The 25,492-nt window shown below is 31.1% G+C and overlaps 3 protein-coding genes across 5 annotated transcripts in view; 2 read left to right on the forward strand and 1 right to left on the reverse strand.

The window, feature by feature from the left end:
- The first annotated feature begins 1,596 nt into the window (after window positions 1–1,596).
- On the forward strand, window positions 1,597–3,703 carry LOC109595318 (inorganic pyrophosphatase). Of its 2 annotated transcripts, XM_049964247.1 has the most exons (8): window positions 1,597–1,789; window positions 1,890–2,005; window positions 2,115–2,385; window positions 2,727–2,944; window positions 3,002–3,060; window positions 3,114–3,223; window positions 3,275–3,324; window positions 3,542–3,703. In XM_049964247.1, exons 1-7 carry the CDS (start codon window positions 1,612–1,614, stop codon window positions 3,319–3,321), a joined length of 999 nt encoding a protein of 332 aa, XP_049820204.1. In that variant the 5' UTR covers window positions 1,597–1,611; the 3' UTR covers window positions 3,322–3,324; window positions 3,542–3,703. The 2 variants fall into 2 exon arrangements, with proteins under 2 accessions (XP_049820204.1, XP_019866211.1); XM_020010652.2 differs by lacking the exon at window positions 3,275–3,324.
- A 372-nt stretch (window positions 3,704–4,075) lies between these two features.
- On the reverse strand, window positions 4,076–11,062 carry LOC109606535 (abnormal spindle-like microcephaly-associated protein homolog). Its single transcript, XM_049964238.1, has 5 exons — window positions 10,881–11,062; window positions 10,641–10,826; window positions 9,847–10,050; window positions 4,822–9,730; window positions 4,076–4,762 (listed from the first exon to the last, which is right to left on the reverse strand). Exons 1-5 carry the CDS (start codon window positions 10,890–10,892, stop codon window positions 4,221–4,223), a joined length of 5,853 nt encoding a protein of 1,950 aa, XP_049820195.1. The 5' UTR covers window positions 10,893–11,062; the 3' UTR covers window positions 4,076–4,220.
- Window positions 11,063–17,468: 6,406 nt separating this feature from the next.
- LOC109603577 (proteoglycan Cow) overlaps window positions 17,469–25,492 on the forward strand; it is a 129,618-nt gene continuing 121,594 nt past the window's right edge. For both annotated transcript variants that reach the window (XM_049964242.1, XM_049964243.1), the window contains exon 1: window positions 17,469–17,734. In XM_049964242.1, the coding sequence (XP_049820199.1) occupies window positions 17,633–17,734 (102 nt within the window). In that variant the 5' untranslated portion in view covers window positions 17,469–17,632. The remainder of the gene's footprint in view (window positions 17,735–25,492) is intronic.

Consider the following 25,492-nt stretch of genomic DNA (forward strand, 5'->3'; position numbering starts at 1 on the left):
AAAATATTCAAGGGTCAAAAGTAGTAAAACAACTTTATGTGTATTTAGCCTTCTTTTATTTAGTGTTTAGTAGCATGTCCATTATTTTTAATAACTTCTAAACGCCTTTTCTTTATTGATTTTGGTAGCTTTTCAATATAATCGTTCCAAATTTCTTTCGAATAATTTTGAACTTCTTCATAGAGTTCTTTCATATTTGACAGTCTTTTTGTAGGGATTTTCCGATCAATTTCTTCTCAAAGGTTTTCCATTGGATTGAGGTCTGGGTTTTGGATGACTAAGGTATGACACGTACTATTTGAGAAGCCAACCATTCTTTAACTAAATTAGACGTATGTTTCGAATTGTTGTCGTGCTGGAAGGTTCACCTTAACCATATGTTACCTTCGTCAAATGGAAGCATATGATTCTAGAGAATGTCACGATAAACAAAACGATCCATTATCCCGTCTAACTTAACCAGTGGGCCCATGCCAAACCCAGAAAAACATACAAAACCATAAAGTCTCCTCCACCATCCTTCACAGTGGGTTTAGTGTACTTGGGATTATAGTTTTCATTAATGGGTCCTCTCACCTATGAAATATTATCAGATTTGAATAATTGGAGCCGACTTTCATCGGAAAACAAAATTGTTTTCCATTGCCCATCAGTCCAGTTCACATGTTCTCTTACAAATAGTAGTTTCGCTGCTCGCTAGTTTGCAGAAATGAAGACCTTCTTTGTTGCTTTTCTACCATAGAGAACAGACTTTTTAGTCATCGTTTTATGGTACTCACCAACATACTGAGTTAGTTTATTTTTTTATTTATGCGGGATGTGCTGATAAAAGTGTCGCGAACAACAAGCGTTTTATGTTTTCCTGTCCACAGCTCTCTTAGTCTTGCGTTTTCTACCTCTTTTGGGAACTCCCTCCGGTGTATTTCTTCTGTTAAAATTGGAAATCGTCTTTAAAATGATCGATTTGTTTAAATTTAAATCTACTGCTATTTTACTCTGTTTTTCATCATTTTCTACAATTTGTATCGTTAAATGGACACTTTTAGGCATTTTTAGCTTTAAGGAACGATGTTGGGCACAGAAATAAACTATAAAATCAATTATATTGAATATAGGATTTGGTTCCTTTACTTATGAATCCTGTCCGAAATAAAATTTTGTATAAAAACTACGTAAATAAAGATATCCGTATATAAATTGAGGTATGAAATATTTATACAATTGTAGAATTAACTTAAATTATAAAGAATAGTTTTTTTAACAAAATGATTATGTTATGTGTCCCGTTCCGGTCATCGTCAGCTTCCCGGTATCATGTACTAGTTGCGTGCCCCAAACAAAGAAGAGTTGATAAAATAACTCTAATTTTTTATTTATTTAATTATATATTTATAATGTAAACATTACATAAAATGTTGTAATCGAAGTAAAATGAAGCACGCAATTAACATCACAAATATGTTGACTCATCAACGGTCAAAATAATTCAATATCCTAATTGAATAAGAAACTATTTATAAAATCCATCTGATAAGCGCAACTCCGTCATCGAGTCGAAGGGTCAAAATTTCAAATACAGTAGACTTCAAAGGTGCGCGGAGAGAGGGCGACATGTTCGCGACCAGAATATCACACGTGTTAAAAGTCGGCTTGCGCAAAAATACTCCATTCGTTAAACGACCGTTGACATTTTTAGGCGATTGTCTGCAGTCGCAGTGTTTCACCATGGCCACCTATTCAGTAGTCGAAAGAGGTTCACCCTACACGGCCGATTACAGGGTTTACATACGTGAGTATCTCGAGTGTTTGCCGAAGTACTTGAAAATAACACGGCGCAAGCCTTGAACTTGGACCCGGCGATTGTGGTCAATGTGGCTTTCGTTTTGCAGACGACCAAAATGGGCCCATTTCACCCCTTCACGACATCCCATTGGTGGTGGATGCCAACAAAAAGATTTTCAACATGGTTGTCGAAGTGCCCAGGTGGACCAATGCTAAAATGGAGGTAATTAAAGTCAGCAGTTGCTTTCACTGGCTCACTAAGGGCTCAGTATCTTTCTATATAGATAATAAGTAACCTCTGAAACACTAAATCTTATTTAACATTTCTTTAGATTACAATGAAGGAAATCCTGAACCCAATCAAACAAGACGTGAAAAAGAACAAACCCAGGTTTGTGGCTAACTGCTTCCCTCACCATGGATACATCTGGAACTATGGTGCTTTGCCTCAAACTTGGGAAAACCCTGAGCATTTGGATGATGGCACTGGTTGCAAGGGAGACAATGATCCAATTGATGTTATTGAAATTGGATACAGGGTTGCAAAGAGGGGAGAGATTTTGCAAGTCAAAATTCTGGGAACCATTGCGTTGATTGATGAAGGTACAATTTTAATATAATTTTACTGTACTGATACTAAAAACGTAATTTATTGATTGAATTTCTCAAGGTGGAAAGTTGGAAGGTCAATATCAAGTTTTTTATCAATTGTAAGAGTTAATAGATCAAGAAATGTTGTTTCTCAAGGTTTATTGTAGTCAGATAAAAGTAATGTAACTGCAAATTCAATATTTAACATTTACAAGAACGTATTCTTAAAAATATAAAGCCTTTAATACTATTCTGATAAGATTATTTCATGTAGTTTCCATTAACAATATATAAAAAACATTTTTAATCTTTTATTATCAGATTTAAGTGACAATTATAATTTATTTTTAAAGGTGAAACTGATTGGAAACTCATTGCAATTGATGTGAATGATCCACTGGCTGAACAAATGAACGATGTTGCCGATGTCGATAAACATTTCCCAGGACTTTTGAAAGCATCTGTAGAATGGTTCAAGATCTACAAGATTCCTGATGATAAACCAGAAAATCAATTTGCTTTCAATGGTGAAGCTAAACCGGCTGTTTTCGCACATAAAATCGTCGATGAAGTATGAAGTTTTTAAATCAATTTTATAACAAACGCCTAATAATTCTATTTTTAATAGGTCCACAAATTCTGGAAACAATTGGTTTCTAAGGAAGTTGACTCGAAAGGAATTTCATGGTAAGTTGTTTATATAAAATGAGGATTAATTGAAACTAAATACTTGTTTTTAGTGTGAACACCACTTTGGAAGGAAACTCCTTTAAAATTTCCGTTAGCGAAGCTAACGAAGTCATCAATAAGACACCAGCACTTGGCGCAGCAGCTGAATTAGATCCCATTGGTAAGTAGTAGAACATAATTCAATTCATTAATATTAAAAATATTTTTCTAGTAAACAAAATTCATTTTATAACTCATCAGAGTCGCTCTAAGTTGTAAAATGTATGTATATATATTTTTCTAATCAATGTATAGAAATTTAATATAAGATAAGATTCTGATATTTATAAAAATCAATTATCTAATATAAACACAAATTCATACTAGTTAGAAAAACACTTAAAATATAAAATAAAAATAAAATCAGTGAGATTTAGTTATTATATTATAAAGAAAATGAAAAGCTATAATTTTGTACTTATAAAACATTTTGTTTCAGTTGATAAATGGCACTACGTCCACTTGAAATGAAGAACTAGCGTGGAATAATTCCAATTTTCTATGCATTTATGGTTGTAGATACTACCTATTTATTTTGAACACTTTGTGTCTGTTTTTCTTTATACATCCGGTGATACATATACTTATGGATTGATTTTAATTGTAGGTGTTTTATTTTTCACAATCCTATTGACTATTGATTAATAAATGGAGTATATCTAAATTATTTATAAACAGTGGTTCACCCAAACTACCAATGTCTCCTAATGGGAAGGTCTTTGGATAAACGTGTATGCCAAAAATGAGCATTCCAGTCTCAAAATTAGTAGCTTTATAGATATTTTAGTCTGGCCATCAATCTGTCTAAATTTTTGAAAAAAAAAAAGTTAAGTCAGACATTGTTTAGCCATTTTATTAGCTGAAGAATTTAAATCTATATACATAATTTCTATAAAAATTTCAAACCAATACCTTTTTTCGTTCTCCATAAACTAATGCGCTTTTAGAAAAAAATATTGTTTAACATATAGTCTATTAAAATAACATATAAATTACACATTTTCGATATACAATATAAAACTCAGTATAAGGTACAAAATACAATAATTAAATAATATATAATCCACTTCAACATTTAAATTTATAAATAATAATAATTATAAAATTAAAACCATCAATCACTTTAAAATGTTAATAACGCAATGTACCGCATGCACGGAATTCTTAAAAACATATGGTCTAGCGTCACTTTCGTATCCCCAATCGGGCGTCAATGAAGGCATCAAACCCTTATATTTCGGGTTGAAAAATGAAGCGCCCTTTATGCCTGCAATTGCCACCATTTTCTCCTTCCTCAAAGTGAGGCTCTCAATTTTAGTCAGTCTTTGATTCAAATTTGGCACAGTCATTATCGTTTTCTTCCACTGAGGGTTGTGGGCAAACAACCAGATCAAGGTACACACGCTGACGAAATAAGGTGTATCTTTATCGCACCAGTTCATCATGACGGTAAACATTTTATCTATATATGATGATATAAACGATGAACGATTGGTCTTTTCGTACTTGCAGAAGTTGATTAAAATCTGAGTGGCATAATTGCAGGCCTGCATTTCTGGTAAAGATCTGGCTGTGCAACTGATCATTAGATACAGTTGTTCAGGAACAGTTCTTTTGCTTAATTTTTCTGTTGTGATTTTACATCTTCTCGTAATATAATCTGAAAATAAAGTCACGATGAAAATAATTTATTTCTATATGAACAAAAACAACACTCACCAAGATCCTCCAGGGCATTAAGCATTTGCAGTATGGTGTAGTGATCTAATTTTAATGTTAGAAGGGCCTTATCACATCGGGACTTAAGAGTATTTTCTGGGGCAGCGTTCTGATTCGCCAGCTTGAATCGTTTACGCATTTCAGCGACCTGCGGCCTCTTTTCGACCTTACGTGTCCTGTAACTCCTCCATGCGGCTTGAATCTTGATCGCCGCTGCGATCCTTGCCCTTTCCCGCCTTCTCTGTTCCCTTGCTTCTGGAGTGAAGTACTTCGCATACTTCTTCCTCACTAAATATCCTTTGATTACGCTTTGCAGCTTCCCTATAGATAATCGTTTTGATTCGAAACCAGATCGCTCTTGCAACATTGCCTTGTAGCCAACGTAAAATTGCTGAATCTTCACCGCGGCGGATCGTTGTTTTTGGTATAAATCTCTCTGTTTGATCATCAATTTGTTGGCTCTGTATCTTTGTTGCACATTTATTACAGTCTGGCGTAATTTTAGGTAAGTTTCACGTTGTTTTTTCATCAGGTTATTTGCTCTGTATCGCCTTTGTACGTTTACAACGGCGTTCCTGAGCAACTGGTATTGGTTCAGTTGTAGCTGCATCAACTTTTTGGCTCTATACCTTCTTTGCACAGAAACAGCAGCTTGTTTAAGGCTGATAAATGATTTCTGCGCGAGTTTTGCCTTATAATTCTTTTGAATAACAATCACAGATTTCCTAACAGTCAAAAAGTTAAGTCGTTCCTTCCTCATACTTATTAGGGCACGGTACCTTTGTTGTACAGCAATAACGCATTGCCTCAATTTCAGGTATTTCTGTCGTTGCACTTTCATCATTTTATTAGCTCTAAACCTACGTTGTATTGTAATAGTGGCTGATTTTAATGCTCTGTATCTGTCCCTGTGCAATTTCATTTTGTACATTTTTTGTATACAAATTGCACTTGATCTCAAAAGTAAATACTGCTTTCTTTGTTCTTGCATGGATTTTAAAGCTCTATATCGACTTTGAATGACATTCGCTGCATTTTTTAAGGCAACAAATTGACCCCTTTGTTCCCTCATACATATTAAAGCTCTGTAGTACGTTTGTATAGTGATAGTAGATTGTCTCAATAACTGATACCGTTTAAATTCCACTTTCATGAGAAGTTTCGCTCTAAATCGCTTCTGGATGTTTATAACGTTTTGACGAAGCTCCAGATACTCTCGTCTTTGTGCTTTCATAATTAGCATTGCCCTGTAACGTTGTTGTATCACTATAGTTGCAGCTTTGGTCTTCTTGAATTGTTTCAATAATGTTAAGCCTGTTTTTCTGGCCCTAAATCTTCGTTGAATGAGTATTGTCACCAACTTCAATTTATTATATTCCATTTTTTGGAGTTTCATTTGTTTGTTAGCTCTGAACCTTCGCTGGACAGCAATAACATTTTTCTTCAGCACATTGAAAGCGTGCAAATGTATCCGCATAATTTGATTAGCCCTGAAACGTCTCTGTATGGAAATGGTGGCAGTTCTTAGTTGTAAAAATTGTTGTCTTAGGCACCTGGTTAATATTAAACCTCTATAAAACCTCTGTATTAAAATTGCAGCACACCTTTGACGGTTATATTCAAGTTGTTCCTCCTGCATTAACTTCTTGGCCAAATATCTTTCTTCAATAACTCGCACGGATTGCTTCAAATTCGTGAAAGTTTTGCGATCGTTTCGCATCATCAGAATTGATTTGTACCAAGTTGATATTTGTATTGCTTTAGTTTTGTTTTCAACAAATGCCTTGCGTTGCTGGTGCATCAATTTTGTAGCTCTGTACCAACGTTGAATTGTAATCGCAGCTTTTTTCTGCGTTAAATACTCAGTCCTGATAGTTCTTGCTAATTTGTTGGCTCTGAATATACTTTGTACGATTTGGACAGTCCGTTTCAGCTGTTCGTATTCGTCTTTTTGTGTCTTGCCCAGTTTTAGCAGGCGATAACGTTGTTGCAAGGAAATTGTCGCACGTTTTAGTGTCAAAAATCGCCTTCTTTCGATAAGCATCCTAAAGAAACTCTGAATTTTGATGGCCGCTAAAACGCGACCCCTGTAATTATTTCTAATCAGAAAGCCCCTGCAGTGAGCTTGAATTTTTATGATAATACTGATGCAGTGGGTAAACTCTCTGCGACATAAATACATTCGGTAGCAAGCTTGGATTTTAATTGCCGCCCGTTCTCTGCGGAGCATTTCCAAATGGTGACCCAACATGCAGGCGAAGAAGTAAAGTTTTTCCGATAAGACTTGCCTTCTCCACCAGTTTTGGATTTTCAAGGCGGCACATATTTTCTTTTGCCTGATTCGTTCCAACTTTCGCCGTTTCAAAACTATTGGTAGACTCCTGAACCAGGTCTGAATGGTTGTGACGTTTTTCACCATTAGTGGTGCTTCGAATTTATAGATGATTTGCCAAAGGAACGACAACGTTTTCTCCTTGTAACCGTCGACGATATCCTTAGGTGTGATGTCGTATCCTATCTGGAAGCCAGCTTCCTCCAATGAATCAAACACTAGTTTCATGTTATGCACCTTCTGCAGTCTGGAAATTGCTGGGACTCTTAGAGAATTGGTTAAATCTTTTTTTAACAGGATTATTTCCATAACTCGGGTAAGACGTACTCCATCCCGGAGATCTACTCCCAAGTTTGTTACACCATAATCGTACTCGTTTATGTACGTTTGTTTGTGGGTTACAACGTATCCACACAGTTTTAAGTACTTATTTATATCTCCTATTGCTGATAGAGTCTCCTTTGCTAATTGTATGAGGATTTCTTTGCTTTCCTTAACACGGGCGTTCTTAAAAAACAGACAAGGATCGTGCGCAATAAGTTTATTGTTCTTCGCCCTGTCCAAAAAGTAGACCAATATTAGAAACTTTTTCAAAAAGAACTTTTTAATTTCCACCATATATTTAGGGGCGTGAACACTTTTGTACTTCTTCAACAGGTAGGGATCCTTGAACATCCTTTCTATAATAAAACTACTCAGACCAGTCACGTCCGAATTGGAATGCAACGGAATGGTTTCATTGTAAACAGTTTCCAAACCAATCCTCAACCAAAGACTGTTGTAACTTAACAGCAACGACAACAATTCTGATTTTAACGACAAATTCAAATGTACGTCTCTGTCGTCTCGTATCGACAGTTTACCGGAGTCCACGGATTGAGCGACTTTCGTTGCAACAATACTGAATTCCTGGCTTCGGAATAACGTTTGCGCCGCCCTCCTCAAAGAATCCAATTTGCTGGAGGTATGCAGTTTATTGGAGATAGATTCTTTGGTGGGCGCCACCTCGATCTCCCGGTTTTTCACGTCCTTCCACACCTTCGCAACGTCCACCTGTTCGATCTTAGTTTCCAGTTCCGCGGGCGGGGTTAGTAGGGCATTCAGCCATTTCTTAAATTCGTTTATCTGCTTTGTGATCCACTTCTCGTCGCAGTAGATCTGAGACGTCATGAACGGATCGAAATTGTTCGTGGCTGCCCACAGAAAGGGATTGGTAACGACACAACTCTTGGTCTCGTTCAAGGACAACATCGAGGTGTTAGCTTTTTTCATCAGCCCTGACGTTGTCTTAATCGTTCTTACGCCTGCACCGCCTAATTTGGACCACCCCAAGCACGGTTTGGGTTTACTCGGGAGACGTTCCAAATGCGCCCGCTTTAAAGGCGATACGGCAATGCACAGGTCACTTTTGCGTTTCAAAGGTACTTTTGGTTCGTGACTGACGGATTCCTCCAGGATGGGATTCAGAGGCTTCTTCTTGTTCTCACACCACATGTTGGCTTCTATGATTGTTTTGACGTTGTCGCCGGCCAAACTCAAACGACGAACTGTGGTTGGAGAGGGTTTTTTAATGCAAACTGGAGATTCTAAGAAGTTGGCAAGATCACCCACCGAACCGTCTTTAACGTAAGTGCTGGCGCTTATGTTGCCTTTCAGGTAAGTTTCGTAGCTATCGTTATGTTTAACGTATGTCGCACTGCTCATGTTTCCCTTTACGTAAGTATCGGTGCTGCAGTTCAGGTCAGGTGATGCGGCACCGTCTGGAGTTAGTTTCAAATTATTCAAATTGTTTTGTGAGCGTGTAGGTGTCGCAGGGGACAAGGCTTTGGCGTCGGCTGGACTGAGTTTCAAATTATTCAAATTGTTGTAGAAAGCTCTGGATGCCGAAGGCGACAGGGCTTTGGTACCTACTGGACTCATTTTCAAACTATTCAAATTTTGGTAAAAACCTTTAGGTGTTGCAGGCGACAAGGCTTTGGCACTGACTGGACTGATTTTCAAATTATTCAAGTTATTGTAGAAATCTTTGGGTGCTCCTGTAGGGGATGGAAAATCAAATGTCCTATTACGCAGATTGAACGATTTTTCAGTGTAAAAGCCATTTTCCTTTAAATTAGTGGACGTGGTGGTGGGTGAGAATTTGAGGCTGATAGATTCTAATTTGTACCCAAAGCTGGAATCCAAATTGAAATTATTAGTGTTATTTTCTGAAAGTACACGTGGACTGAGACGGTTTTTAGTAGTCGGTGAGTTTGATTCCAAGCTGTCATTGAATTCCTCAACCAAGTTTTGTACGTGACGATTGGCCGGCGACAGGAAAAAGGGCTCGACTTTTGGACGTTCCACCAAGTTTTCTTTGTCCTCTCTGCCCCTCACGCAGAATGTTTCCCTTCGATTCGGTGATGCAACGACTATTCCTGGGATATTGTTTAATAATCGCGATTTCGTTGGTGATCGAGCTTTATAAAGTTTGGATCTTGGTGATGGTCTTTTTATAGGTGATATTCGTCTTGTTGAGATGACTTTCTTAACTGGTGATTTTTTATTTTTTGTAGCTTTTTTAACGGGTTTTGTGCCCTAAAAATGAGACAATAAGTTAGATCATTTATTAAATCATATTATCATAGAATTTGTTTACGGACGAAGTATATTACGTAAATTATTTGAGTAATTTAATCAAAAAACAATCATACCTTGGGCAATACTGATTTGAACGCAACTGGTACATCAATCTTGTGTCTCTTTCCATCTCCAAGAAATACACTAAATCTGGATGAACATTCACAATCTGGATTCCAAGTTATCTCTAAAATTGTTTCATCATTGCTGGGTATTGTTGCTTCTTCCCAACTAAACTCCACTCTAATATCTTCTGGGAAATTCACAGTCACATGAAGCTACAAAATACAATAGATTTTAAATAAATTTTTCAAATCTAAAGGACTTTTCGAGAAAAATCAAACTTTCCAGTCTAAAATTTTCTTGTCTCCAGTAAAACTAAGAACAAATTTTTAAGGAAATTCAATTTAATTTAAAATATTTTAGAAATAAGTCAAATATTTTATACAAAAACTCCCAATAAAAATCATACAGCATATAAAATTCAAAAGTTAATGTCACATCCAAAGCAGATAATTTATTTAGGAATTTTGACTTAGTCTTAATGTTTACTATTTTTGAGATATACCATAAATCAACCCTAAATTCTTTATCATTAAAAATAATACACAATATAACAATTATCACCAAAAACAGCTTATATATTAAATGAATTTACTCTCGTAACTTGTATTAATTTATTAGTAGCAGTATGACACTCATTGTACATACCCCTGACTAAAAATTCTACATAATAGGTTAAAATATAAAACGTAAAACATGTTAACCGATTGTCTTAAAATTTAGTAAATAAATCTTAACAGAGAAACAGTTTTTTTCCCCACCTATAGCTTCAAACAAACAAATCTTAAAAAACTGTCATTCAAACCTTGACATCAGTTTGTAGCGGATTTTTAATAAGTAACTGCCTCTTGGCTGTAGTCCCGACTTTGACATCTTCAAAGAATATCTTGGGCTTAGGACCAAAAGGTGCTAACGAACAAACAGCTATTTCTTCAGATTCAGCAGCCTTTTTTACTGGCACTTTTTTCGGTGCGGCTTTAACAGGAGAAAACTACAACGAAATAACCGTTAAGTATCATAATAATAAGGTGACGAACCAACTCACTTGAAAAAACATATTTTCATTTAATAAATACACTAAATATCCACAACTGCAGGTTTAACGCACATTACAAACAATTTGACAATTTAAATTTGACTTGTGTAACGGTCTGACCCGGCACTACGAATCACAGCCTACTTGATACATGTGAATTTAGCTCGGAATGCGTTGGCTCCTCCCCCTTTTGTAAACTGGGTTGCCTATACGAAATTCAAAACAGCGTCGTATTAGAGGTGATCTATTTATGCTAACATTGAAGTAAACAAACAATTAATTCTTACGATTATAATATACAGCATATACCAAAAGTATACAGATAACACTTACTGTAGCAACAAATTAACACGGTTCTAAAAGTTAAGTATATAGGCTAGTGGTCATTACTATAGCAACTTTTTAAAATGTTCATAGCAACAATTAATTTATTTAATGTGAATTGTTGAAATTTATTAAGGTTGGTTTATACTGTATTTTAATAATTTTCTGAACTGAGCTCAATGTAAATTTAGCAACTATAATTTTTAAAAAGAATATTTATTTACTATAAGAGTAACATTTAATTTAATACTTATAATTTGTTTTATAATTTTTGCATATTTGCGACGCATGGAGTAGATCTTTTTTCGAATATACGACATGTTTATATACCTGCCAACACGTTTCATACATAAATCGTCCTTCCTTACCCATAAAAGCAGAGAAACATCTTAGAAATCATTATTGAACTACCAATAGTAATAAGAAACTTTTTGTGTAGTACATCCCCACAGGATATGAGTAAGACAATCCTTATGAAATAAATTACATTTAGACGATCACTAAAAACTGCGAGTGCCCATTATTCTGTGATCCATGAACACAATTCCCATCAAATCGCCTTAGTAGAATGTACAGGTTATTTATAAGTCAATTTAAATTTATATGGTAAAAACTCTATTTATTCGAATTATGCGTAAATACAAATGAAATATTGTTTTTTATATTCTATATATAACATCCCTCAAGAAACTTGTCAGAATTAGTATAAAAGAATATATTCAAGTGCTAAAATTCCTAGTAAAAATTAGTATCCGTTTTACAAATATATTTTGATTCTTCGATCGCGACCTTTTTCCTTATCATTTAAGCATTTCATATCTCATTTAAAAAACCGCTTTGAAATACAACAAGTGTTCTTGTTTGATGTCAAATTCATACATTTCAAGAAAATCGCATTTCAGTTTTTTATCAAGTTTTTTTTTTCAAAGAAATGTAGCAGTCTGAATGTATATCATTTACATTAACTTCATTTACTGATAATTTAATAGAAAGAAATATTTTGCATGACAATTTAAATAACGTTAAATATAAATTTTAATGTTGTAATCAATTTTTTAAACAAAAGTGAACTTATCGTTAATATATAGTTGTTGAATTACTGTAATTAATAATAATTATTTTCATAATTTATATTAAATGAATGTATTGAAAAACGAAATTAAAGTTTATTAACATTAACAAATAATTACAGCTAGGCTAAAATAAATTTTTAACTCACATGCACTTCCCTCGTTTGTTAATCGCATAATTAATTACATATATCCATTAAAACTGAATTACGGCACAATTCAATTACATCATATTTAAATATCCATTTTAGAGTATTAAATGTGTTCCCTAATTTATGCAATCATTTTAAATAGATGCATAATTAATTCCATTACACTTTGCAACTTTTAATATTCATTAAAACTCTGCTTGCTCTTGCTGAAACTAACGTAAGTCAAAGTATCGATTCCCTTATATAATTACGTATTAAAAGAGAACTGGTAATTAGATCGCTTTATCTAATCCCCGATACTAGAGAATTTATTCGTTAGAAATTTAACGATTGAGATGCTCACAATGGAATCATCAACTGTGCCTCCGTAATTAGACACATCTTCATTTCCCGAAACACAGTTAAATATGGCACGACGAATTGGAAAGTTAATGGAGCATGTGGAGCAACAATGTCACGTAATAAGTTAAATGAAGTACAGACTATTGCTACTCTAAAATATTATGCAATGCTAGTATAAAACCCATTGTATTTTCTATAGAGGACACACACCCCGCGTTCCGTGCAATTGAATAAAACAGCCACTGTTTAAAGAATTTAATATGTGAGATACTTGGTAAGGTAGTTGGCGAAACTAGTTTAGCTTCGGTTGTGTATGGGGCAAATTTAATTTAGTCCCTCGTAGTAAAAGCTAAAAATAATACGGCTTAAGCTGAGCGCAATATAAAAATTGGAATTTATCATGTGTGTGTTCGAGCTCGTTGCTCAAGGAAATAATGCATAATTAACATGCACTCATTTAAAATAACTTTACAACGCTGTTACCTTAATTCGTATCGTAAAAGCTTGCCAATTTAATTTCGCAAAGGAGCGGTACTTTTTCTCACAGTCGCGACCGACTAGTCGGTCAGGATGAACCACATAAAATAAATTATCGGGGACGTTCAGACTTTACCTTATACTTTATGCAGGACACGACCCCAACAAATTTATTTTAATTGATTCTATGTTAACGTTAAGTGCACTGATTTGGGTTTGGCAACAAATCAGGGAAAACAAAATAAATAAGTAAAACCGGCGCATCCACCACAATTTTAACTGTGGACAAATTTATTTTAATTGATTCTATGTTAATGTTAAGTGCACTGCTTTGGGTTTGGCAACAAATCAGAGACCTTGAAATAAATAAGTAAAACCGGCGCACCCACCACAATTTTAACTGTGGTCGATTTATTGACAATAATACTGGTATTAAAATTGAACTGTTATATAAAACTGAAATATTAGTGTATCATAAAAATTTAACTATACTATTGTATATATACTAAAAAAATTAAAATAGCATTTATATTTATGTATTATACATTAAACTATAATTTAATTATGTGTATCAAACTCATTTTAATTTTGGGACTCACATACACATACAGTCAGCGTCAGATCTGCAGTTACACTTCGAATTCAGAATCGCTTGCGGTGCGTTGTTGGCCCCGCACTACATACTCTCCTCTCACTCACGTGTTTATGATAACTGATTAAAAACAATTAATCTACCTTGCACTCTCGAAAGGTAAAGATGCCTCGCAACAATAATACAGAGATATGTCTAAATTTAAAACTGCTATTAAATATAAAATTCTAATTATCACTTATAACTACTATTTTGTTTTTCATTTCTTGAGAATTTTGTATATGAGAATCTGCTCATAATTATTAACTTTTAAACAACAGTAGATTTGAATTAGTTTTTAAATTAATTTATTTACAATAAATAAAATGTGTCTTGATCAACAAAAATAAACGATATAAAATAAAAAATATAAAAAATAGAACTAAACCAATAATGAAAAATCAACATTACTTATTTCAAAATATTTTCAAAACTTCTATGTGAAACTGTAGTTTTTTTAATTCAAAATAGTTTGTCTTAATGGGACGTTTTATTTAGTATATCCAACATCCAGCTTCACTAAAATGTAAGATTCCCCCTTTTTAATATTATGCAATACCAATTATATGTTATAATTTTGTATTTATATATTATGTTTCATTTTAGTTGTTATTTATAGAATTATTTGATATTATATTACATTTCAGTTGTTACTTAGAGAATTACTATACAATATATTTTGTTCAAATAGACATTTAATACTAATATTTTGTTTTGTTAAATATATTCTTATTTTTGAGTTACTTTAATTATACATTTAACTTTTAATACGAATACGATATGTTAAAAACTTTCATATGATAGAGTATAATTCTTAATTACCAACATATTATATGATAATTGAGTAAAATACCTTTTAGAATAAATATATTAGAATTAGGACAACAATTATTATATAAATTAAACAATAAGAACTGTAATTATAAAAAAGTTGCATACATTAATATTCGATTCAAAATACATAACGTGAACAAGCAATATTCTTAATTTGTCAAAAATTAATGATGCGAATCTGTTGCAATAACAAAACTAAAAACGTTTATTTACTGCGTCACAATTGAACACTCGCATAGTTTTTACTATTATCCCCTCCAATCTCACACACTCGCCGCAAGCGAATATAGCCTTTAAGGTGTAACTGCAGATCTGACGCCGACCGTACATTTGAAGATACTACATGCATGCACATACAGTAGTGGTCATTATTATAGCTTTTATAACTTTAAAATGATAAGTATTATGGCCATATCTATATTGCTATTGCAATTTTTTGAAGTCAAAACTTCTTTAGCTGAGTTGGGCACTTTTTGATAGGAGAAAATCTTATGGGTTCGCGGCACATGACTGGCGTCACCGAAATTGAATGGATTTAGTGAAAAGTTCAATGGGTGTATATTGTGAATTGTTGATATAGTGTTTTTGTTTGATTATTATTTGAATGGCCATATCCAATAATCGAAAACTCAGTATTACAAAATATAAAACGACAATCGATGCCGTTTTTACACGATACAAATTTGAATCAAACATTTTCATTTCTTACTTTAATTACTATTGTATCTTTTTTTAGAACAAAATGAAAAATTTGAAAGAACAAAAAGTCTAAGTATTGTTGAAATTAATGATGACAATGATGCAAATAATTAAAATAATGTAAAAAATCAAGTACATAGAAATTTAAGTAAATACAAGTATATCCATAAATAATATGGTACATTAATTTTTATTTCAATTGAATTGTATTTATATTTTGTCATGATTTTGTACAGCCCGTAATATATGTGAATAATAAAAAACCATATAAACATACATATAATTGTTGCTCGAAGTGTCAATAGATGTGAAAACCAGATTGATATTGATAAATTTAATTCAAACATTATGTTTGAAGTTTTCACTTCTATCGACAGTTTCTATAGCTGCCAATTTTAAATATAAATATATCAATTTTAATTTTCATAAGAATTTGTATTGATTAAATGAATATTGTTTAATTTCTTATAGACATAGACCTGACCAATTTCTGAATATATGACACATATATGTTCCTCCAAGCATCTTGAATTGCTATGAAGAGTTCGTTTAAATTCGTATAATTATTATGACAAATATTTTTCAATCAATCACAATTTTGGATTTATGTAGAACCAGATTGTTATTTAATCCATCCCTTTCCATATATCAGTCTATGTAATGTGACTTTTTATACGATTACTTTGGATGTGTTCCTGTGCAAATCAAAATTGAGTTTTCACACAAAACGAAGCTTTTCTGTACAGTCAAAGAAATCCCTATTCATTAACCGTTTTCTCACAGTCCTTAAACTAAGTTTCAGCTAGTCCCATTTCCTGTAGATTGACTTTAATTTGAGTTGTCGATAAGTATGGATTGTTTTTGACATTCGAATTAATCATTTATTAATTTTATCATGTTTTTCGAACTCTATGAATAGTTTTCGTAGCATTGTTATTTGCTCTGTTTCTCTATTTTTTTTCTTAATACAGGTATCTTTTGATCATGAAAAGCCTGAATAAGCAAAGGTCTTTTGTTAAATAATCGTCTAAGATGAACTTTTGCCATATAATGGGCACATACACTATTTTTTAATGGAAAGAGTGTCAGTGACTCACTTGAAAGCTATTCTCTATTTGATGCTATTTTGCTGTTTAAAATCAGGTGAAGAGTTGCAGCTGAAAACTTTCAAAAAGCAATATTCAGTGTTTATTACTAAACATTTCGATATCACTATAAGAAAAAGATATTACGTGTCAATATTTATCAAGTTTATTGTGAGTTATGGTTATAATAATTATCAGGAATGAAGCAGAATTCTTTATGATCAATCATTTTTAAGTAAATGAGTAACAGATCAATTAATTTTAAAAACTGACAAGTATAACATTTTTTTTATTAATCTGTAGAATATAAATGATACTTTGATATTTCAACGAGCATTTTCTGTCACCCCTAGAACGAAGATAATTGGAATAATGGGATAATTCAATTTACACTAGCAACGCCTAATATCTCTAAATAGCTTTTGAGTGAAGACACTGAAAAGTAATTTTATGGTTGAAGTTTCCCTTTAACTTTGCCAAAAACTAATTGATTTTTTGCAAGCACTTGTGAAACTTTTCACAACAATAATCAATGATTTCAATTAAATTTATTTTGTACTGCCAGAGTGACACTTTTATTGAATGAACAATGCAATTATTTTATTGTGTTTGTTTAAAGAAATGACTAATCATTTGTGTGGGTGCGATTTAGATGGACGAGTTCTCCATTCCGAATATTTTCGTCTACGATTGTTAGTGGGTTTCGCAACTACTTTTGACCACAAAGCCGGGTGGGTGTAACGACCATAAAGCCAACAGTGACACACTAATGCGGACCGAAAGAAAAAGTGTGTTAGACGGACAGAAGGCAGCTTCTCTGGCGTGGAATCGTGCGTTTTTGGGGGCCCCACGTTTGTTGCAACGGGCATCGACATCGATTTGGCGTTCGGCGAGCTGGCGCCCCCACCACGTACAGCGCCGCGGCTGCACAAGAAGGGCCCTCTTGCAGTTGGCGCCGCGCACTCTCGCTCCGCCAGATAGAGACGGGCAGACGGTTCAAAAAGTGTGAGTGCGGTGTCGCGGACGGACGTCGTTTCGGTCCATAGGTGCATCGGTGTTACACCGTGTTGTTTACTGCGGATCGCGCCGGCCTTTGTAAAATTTTTTCCGACTGTCTGTGAGTGCGACGCTGGGTACGACTGGGACGATGAGGGCTGCGCTCGTGATGCTGATCGTGGCCGCCGTGGTTTTCAGTGGCGAGGCCAAGAGGAAAAGGAAGTTCGAGGGCGACTTCGAGTTCGCCGAAGAGGTAAGTTACCAGTCGTACTCGTGCAGGTGGAACGGATTGCTCCTGTACGGAATTTTACTTGTCGTGGCGCCCATTTGTGTCACAAAAGAAATAAAAATGTTGTCGGCTTACATGAGCAATTCTTTTGTTTATTTCCTTTTAGATAATTAACAATAATTAAATGGATTTTTAAACTGGCAATAACTATTTTATGCATTTTGTTTGGCATTTTAATAATATCGACAAGGTTTTTGCATTAACTTTAAGACAAAATATTTCAAAACAATAATTTATTGCAACCACTCTTTAGTAGTTATTAAGAATTATTGAAAATTATGACATTATTTTTTATATAATCATATAAAATTATTACCATCTTGATCATTAAAGTTTCTCAAACAGATGACCATATATAGTCAGCAACTGATCTAATTATATGATTAAAAGAGAATTTTTGATCATTAATGATTTCTCTATTCTATATTAAGAATTACAAAAAATAATATCACATGATACCTTTGCATTCTTTTGATATGTTGAATTTTAATGTACAGTGGAGGCCATAATATAGCAATTTACTAAAACGTATTAAAATATGAGCTCTACTACTTGAATTGGATTCCATTATATGTAACGTATATTGTTTCTTCTGTTATTGTGTGTGTCCGCTAAGCAGATAGTCAATTTATTTAAGAAATCAAAATATTGTCGGCTTACACGAACAATTCATGTTTATTTGTTTTTCGGTAATCAATAATAATTAAATGATTTTTTAAACCGACAATTTGATGCATTTTGTATGGCATTTCAATAAAATCAACAAGGTTTTTGCATTAACTTTCTGATAAAATGTTTCAAAACAATACTTTATTACTACCACTCTTTAATTACTAAAAATTATTGGAAAAAAATATTTCCAGATGGTAAAATTATTACATTAGCTTTTAAATAATCATTATAAAATTATTACCATCTTAATCATTAAAACTTCTCAAATAAATGACTATATATATTGTAGGAAACTAATCTTAATTATTTAATTAAAACAGAATTTTTAATCGTTAATGATTTCTTTATCCCGTATTGAGAATCACAAAAAGGATATCAACTGATAACTTTATATTCTCTTGGTATGTTGAAGTTTTATGTACAGTGGTGGCCATAATATAGCAATTTGTTAAAACGTATTAAAATATGAGCTTTACTACTTGAATTAGATTCCACTATATGTAATGTCTAACGTTTCTTCTGTTATTGTGTGTGTTCACTATGCAGATAGTCAATTTATTTAAGAAATCAAAATATTGTCGGCTTACATGAACAATTCATTTTTATTTGCTTTTCGGTAATCAACAATAATTAAATGGATTTTTAAACCGACAATTTTATGCATTTTGTATGACATTTTAATAAAATCGACAAGGTTTTTGCATTAACTTTCTGACAAAATGTTTCAAAACAATACTTTATTACTACCACTCTTTAATTACAAAAAATTATTGGAAAAAAGTATTTCCACATAAAAAAAATTATTACATTAGCTTTCAAATAATCATTATAAAATTATTACCATCTTAATCATTAAAGCTTCTCAAATAGATGACCATATATATTATATACAGTAAGAAACTGATCTAATTATTTGATTAAAACAGAATTTTTAATCGTTAATGATTTCTTTATCCTAAATTGAGAATCACTAAAAGGATATCAATTGATAACTTTATATTCTCTTGGTATGTTGAAGTTTGATGTACTGTGGTGGCCATAATATAGAAATTTGTTAAAACGTATTAAAAAATGAGCTGTAATACTTGAATTGAATTGGATTCCACTATATGTAATGTCTAACGTTTCCTCTGTTATTGTGTGTGTCCACTATGCAGCTAGTGAATTTATTTAAGAAATCAAAATATTGTCGCCTTACATGAGCAATTCATCCTTATTTGCTTTTCGGTAATCAATAATAATTAAATGGTTTTTTAATCCGACAATTTTATGCATTTGTTTGGCATTTCAATAAAATCGTATTAACTTTCTTATAAAATATTTCAAAACAATATTTTATTACTACCACTCTTTAATTACTAATAATTATTGGAAAAAAATATGTCCAGATGGTAAAATTATTACATTAGCTTTTAAATAATCATTATAAAATCTTAATCATTAAAGCTTGACCATATTTATATAGTATGAAACCGATCTATTTGATGACAGAATTTTTAATCGTTAATGATTGGTTTATCCTGTATCGAGAATCATAAAAAGGATATCAATTGATAACTTTACATTCTCTTGGTATGTTGAAGTTTGATGTACATCAGTGGCCATAATATAGGAACTTATTAAAATGTATTAAAATATGAGCTGTACTTCTTGAATTAGATTCCAGTATACGTGTTAAAAAACAATTAATTCTTATCGTTAACTCAAATTAAAGACAACTTGGAGGAAATGGAACTAGCTGCAAGAAGAAGGATAGTGAATGGAGGTTTATTTGGCTAAATACCACTGGATTACAGAACAGTGGCTATGGATGGTTTTAAATGATCAGTCTGCATTTAATTTATTATAAAATGGGGGTTTGTCTCATGTTAGATCCGCTGTGAAATGTTATGGTGGTCTAATTAGGGTATTGGAATGTTCTTTGCCTCTGGGGTAGGTTATCTTCATCGTATAGAATGTCACAAGGGCCGATTTATGCACAGGAATACGTATTCAACGACGTCAATTTTTAAAATACTTCAAATAAGTTTTGAGTTACAACCTTTTAAAGAGTAGCCGCTCAATAATTACGGGGCTTACCAGTGTTATTGTTCGGACTGTAATGATGAAAATATTTCATCCAACTTACTGGTGTATTATTCAGTTTGTTTCGGTTTTTTATGGATTTATTTTTTAGTGATGTGTAAAACTTTTTTCTGCTTATTTTGTATATGTTTTTCAGTACAATATCTTCCAGTTTTTTGATTGCTTAAAAAATGTAATTTTTTAGAAGGTTAAAAATCGTTTATTTTGGCAAAAGTCGCCATTTTTTCTCAAATCTTTGCTATTTTTTTTAATTGGAATTTTTTTTCAAAATTATGGGTTTGGCCGTAGTCGAAAGCCTTTTTTATTTACTGACTTAGGAAAATTTTTTCATTTGAAAATTTCAAATGATGTATGTTCATTATTTATTATTTATACACAAATATATCCTATATATCAAATTTTGAAACTTTTGTTGATTTCATTTTTAGACAATAGTGTGCCCCTTAAATAGCATTTCAATACGATAACAATCTCAAATACAAATCCGCACCTTGGCGGCGCAATCTTCAAATATCAACCCTACAGAAAACTTGTGGGATAACGTTGATAAACAAATTCGACAGAAAAAATATAAAAATTTGAACGAAATCTTCACAGCAGTTCAGAAAAATAAATATAAATTTATAGATTAAGAAAATAGAAGAATAAAGCAAATAACAACATTAGTAAATAAATATTGTTTAACATTTTGCATTAAGTAAATTAGTTATGGACCTCTGCTAGTTGTTTTTTTTGATTAATATGCATTAGATACATTGTTAACTTGAAATAAATTTTTGATTATGTAAAACCAAATTATTATTTTTACTTTTGCATACATTTAACATATTTTAAAATAATGAATATTTTTAGAAACCAACACATCCAGTAATAATACTGCTTCAAACTGCTTAAAAGTGTAAAAGCAAAATTCAATAAATTTAAAATGATTTACCATAAATTATTTTTAATTATTTCAAGTAGTTAAAAGTTTTATATTTTAATTCACATTACAATTATAATATTTCTCTAATGAAAAATATTGATTTAATTAATTTTGATGTAATTATTAATTAAACTATAATTTAATTAAAATGTTGTACGGTTAGTCGGTTAAGTTTTTACAATTGCTTATTTATTTTAATTAAATTATGTATTTAATAACAACCGTTTAGCATTAATTAATTATGCACCTGCCCTTTGAAACAAAAGAATAGTGGTTTTAAACCACCATTTCCTCTACGAGCCATTTATCAAAATTGAGATCCAGTTTAATTAAAAACGTTCTGCAGTGCTAATTAAGGTCGAACGAACCATGGATTGATGAAATTCTTAAAATGACAAAGCAACCTTATTTTTCCACATTTTCTAGTTAATTAAATCACACACGACCATAGTTAATAAGTAACAAAAAATGTTAAACCAAATTACAAGTCTAAGAAATTTATTGCTACTAAATTAATTTATGGCATATGCATGACAAATCTATACATTATCCAGTTAGTTACTAATTGCAGACATGATGCATTGCCTCTTTATGCAGTTGTAAATCATTTTAGAATACCACAAGCCACTGATTTAGCTCCGCAGCCTCGGCTAGAATTTTGTAGTCGATCGAAGTTACAGAGAAAGTTTCTGGGATTTTATTATCCAATAAATTATTGTAGAGTTGTGTACTTAGCATAAAATAGTTGTAAAATCTACATCAACGTGTATAAAATTTAATATGTTACAACGGTTACAAGTACAGGCATTTTTTTTTTTTTTTTTGGAATTGAGCCGTTATTATGTAGTTAGTTTAACCTGTGGCGCGAGAATCCATCCTCGGACAATGGATCTCGTTTCCAGGTAATTACAGGTGGCAGGGGCGAGACCGAATTTTAACATTTCACACATTTAGGCTGCCTCCTTTGTGCCAGCCACTGGCGCATTCTACTAAATCCTTTTTTTATTATTCGAGCAAACATGACTCGGCTAAATAGCCAGTTTGTTCTCCAGAACGTGCAACAACAACGCGAATATGATTCGACGTAAAATGGATTTCGCCACAATTTAGATTTTCAACAGCGATAACCGCGGAATAATGTGATGACTTAATTTGCAATTTAAATTCAATTAAGGGCGAATCGTTGCATTCATAGAAATAAACGGGACGCTTCACTGTTTTGTCGGTTTTGTCAACGGGAAAACTAACTGTACTCTTTAATTGAGTTAATTAAACTACTCCGTGTATTATTTTATTTTGATGTATGAGATTTAAAATTGAGGAAAATTGTATATGTTCGACAAAAGCAATAACGAAGAACGAGAGAACGTCCAATTTCCTACAGACAATAGTCTGCAATTTAAAGTTTGATCAATGGATTGAAAAATGGAACGAGTTTCATCTGAAAACTAATTTATAAACTCTTGTTATTAATTTTTTAATACTTTCGGAATTAATCTCTGTAACAAATGGATTTAGGACTTTGCTTTTTAATTTATATGCAAAAATAACTGGAATTAAGTCTTTAATTAGATTTTAAACAATTATTTTTTATCTTGTGCCTTAATTCCCTAAATATACATGGGTAATTTGCCTAATGATTTAATTATTTGGAAATGTTTTTGTTTGAATACATTTTTATTGTGGTGGATTATTATTACGTTTTTCTAACACGGTATTTAAAGCATTTTTTATGGTGTATAGATTAAGCAATATCTCATTCAAAATTTCCATGCAACATGTTAAGAAAATGGTTAATTTTTAAAATGAGATGAATCAACTACTAGAAAAAGACTTGTTATGAATTTTAACAAAAAGTTAGGCAAAATATCAATAAATTGATGATAACAAAATTACTCATTTAACAAATGTCATTCTTTTATTGATCGTATTGTTTCAAAAATTGATTGATTATTACAAGTCTTGCCAGTCTGGACAATGAGTTGAAGCTGAAAAATATGATGAAACAATATCTAAAGAAACAAAACCAAACTTCTAATGGAAGTTTTACCTTATCCACCATATATACTTCAGATATCTCGATGTTCAATTTATTTCATCTGAAAACTAGTCAAATATGTTAATTACTTTCTTACTTTTAAAATCTTAAATTCAAATATTTAAATTATATATTTCATATAGTTTTTTTAATTAAAATGTTATTTTATTTTTAAATTTGTTTATATATAATATATATTTTTATATATTTGTTTTTAATTTAAATTGTTGTTTTTGTTTTTTAATTAAATTGTAAATTATTGGTAATTTAATTCTTTAAACTTAATATTTCAAATAATATTAATTTAATTTAAATATTTTTATTTTTTTAAGCATATTAAAAATTTAAATTTAATATTATTTTTTTAATTTCAATTGTAAATTTTATTTGTTAAGTTTAATTTTTAAAGCTTAATATGTTAAATATAAATAAAAATTTAAATATTGTTAAGCATAATATTTTTAACATTTCAATATTTTAAATTAAAACAATTTAATTTTTAATTTTTAACGTTACTATTTAAAATATTATAAATTTAATTTAAATATTTTTTATTTTAAATTGTCAGTTAATTAATTTTTTATTAAATTTCTTATTTTAAAATCTTAATAATATTTAATTAATTTAATTTAAATAATTTATTTTTTAACATATATTGTTATTTTTAATTTTTTAAGATTAATATTTCAAATATTAAAAATTTAAATTAAAGATTTAATTTTTATTTAATTTGAATTGTAAATTTTATTTTGTAAGTTTAATATATATAATTTTTTTAATTTTTATATTGTACTTTTGAAGGTCAATATTTATAATACTATAAATTTATATTAAATATTTTATTTTTTAAAATTATACTATTTTTCATTGTTTAAGCTTAATATTTCATATATTATAAATTTAAATTAAATATATATTTTATTTAATTTTATTTTTGTTTGAATTATTTAACTTAATATTTTTAATATTTAAAATATTATAAATTTAACTTAAATATTTTTTATTTAAAATTGTCAAAATTTTAATTACTTTTTACTTTTCTTATTTTTAAAGTTTTAAACTTAATATTTAAATTAAATATTTATATATATTTTTTAATTTAATTGTCATTTTCATTTTTTAATTAACTTGCATATTTTTAATTTTTTAAATTTTCAAATAATAATAATGAAATTTCAATATTTTATTTATTTTTTAACATATATTAAAATTAAGATTAATATTTCAAATATTAATAATTTAAATTAAAGATTTATTTTTTTTTTAAATTTCAATTTTAAATTATATTTTTTAGGTTTAATATTTAATAATTTTGTTATTTTTAATTTTTAAAGCCTAGTAAAGTAATTTAACTTAAATATAATTAAATATTGTAAATTTAAATTAAATATATTATTATGTTTTCACTTGTGTAATGCGTTAATTGTTTAATGAATTAGTTCTTTGACATATTTTTGTTTATTTTTGTGGTAAATTTTGTCAGTAATTTATTCGGCCCCATATGCAAAACGTCGCGAATAAAAATTGTCTGAAGGGTGTTCAAATTGATACAGCTAATACGTTAATTTAATGGTTGAAGCATCCCAATTTATATGAATCCCCCAGAGTGTGATGCGAGAAAAGGGATGAAATGGTTCAGTTACCCAGTTATAAATGCCATCAATTCACCCCGTGAAAACTTAAATAGTTGCAACACAATTAATACCGTTTACTCGTGTTCTTCCCCAACTTATTCAAATTCACCTACAATTCGATACGTCCAAAATTCGACAGCGATAAGATTTAAAACGAGTTGCAAAACATCGGAATGCACGAACGCATTCAGTTTGCGGGATCAATGTATATTTATTTATACACGATTTGTGTAATCTATTCTGCAATTTTGAGTAGATTTTAATCGAGTTTTGGCTTGTTGTTTATTAGTTTGTGTACGTATTGAGTTTATACGAATTATCCATTATAATATAGCATTCTGCCAGTGGAATAAAGTGGATTACATAAT

The sequence above is a fragment of the Aethina tumida genome, chromosome 3, assembly GCF_024364675.1.
Source record: "Aethina tumida isolate Nest 87 chromosome 3, icAetTumi1.1, whole genome shotgun sequence".
In the NCBI taxonomy this organism is placed as follows: Eukaryota; Metazoa; Arthropoda; class Insecta; order Coleoptera; family Nitidulidae; genus Aethina; species Aethina tumida.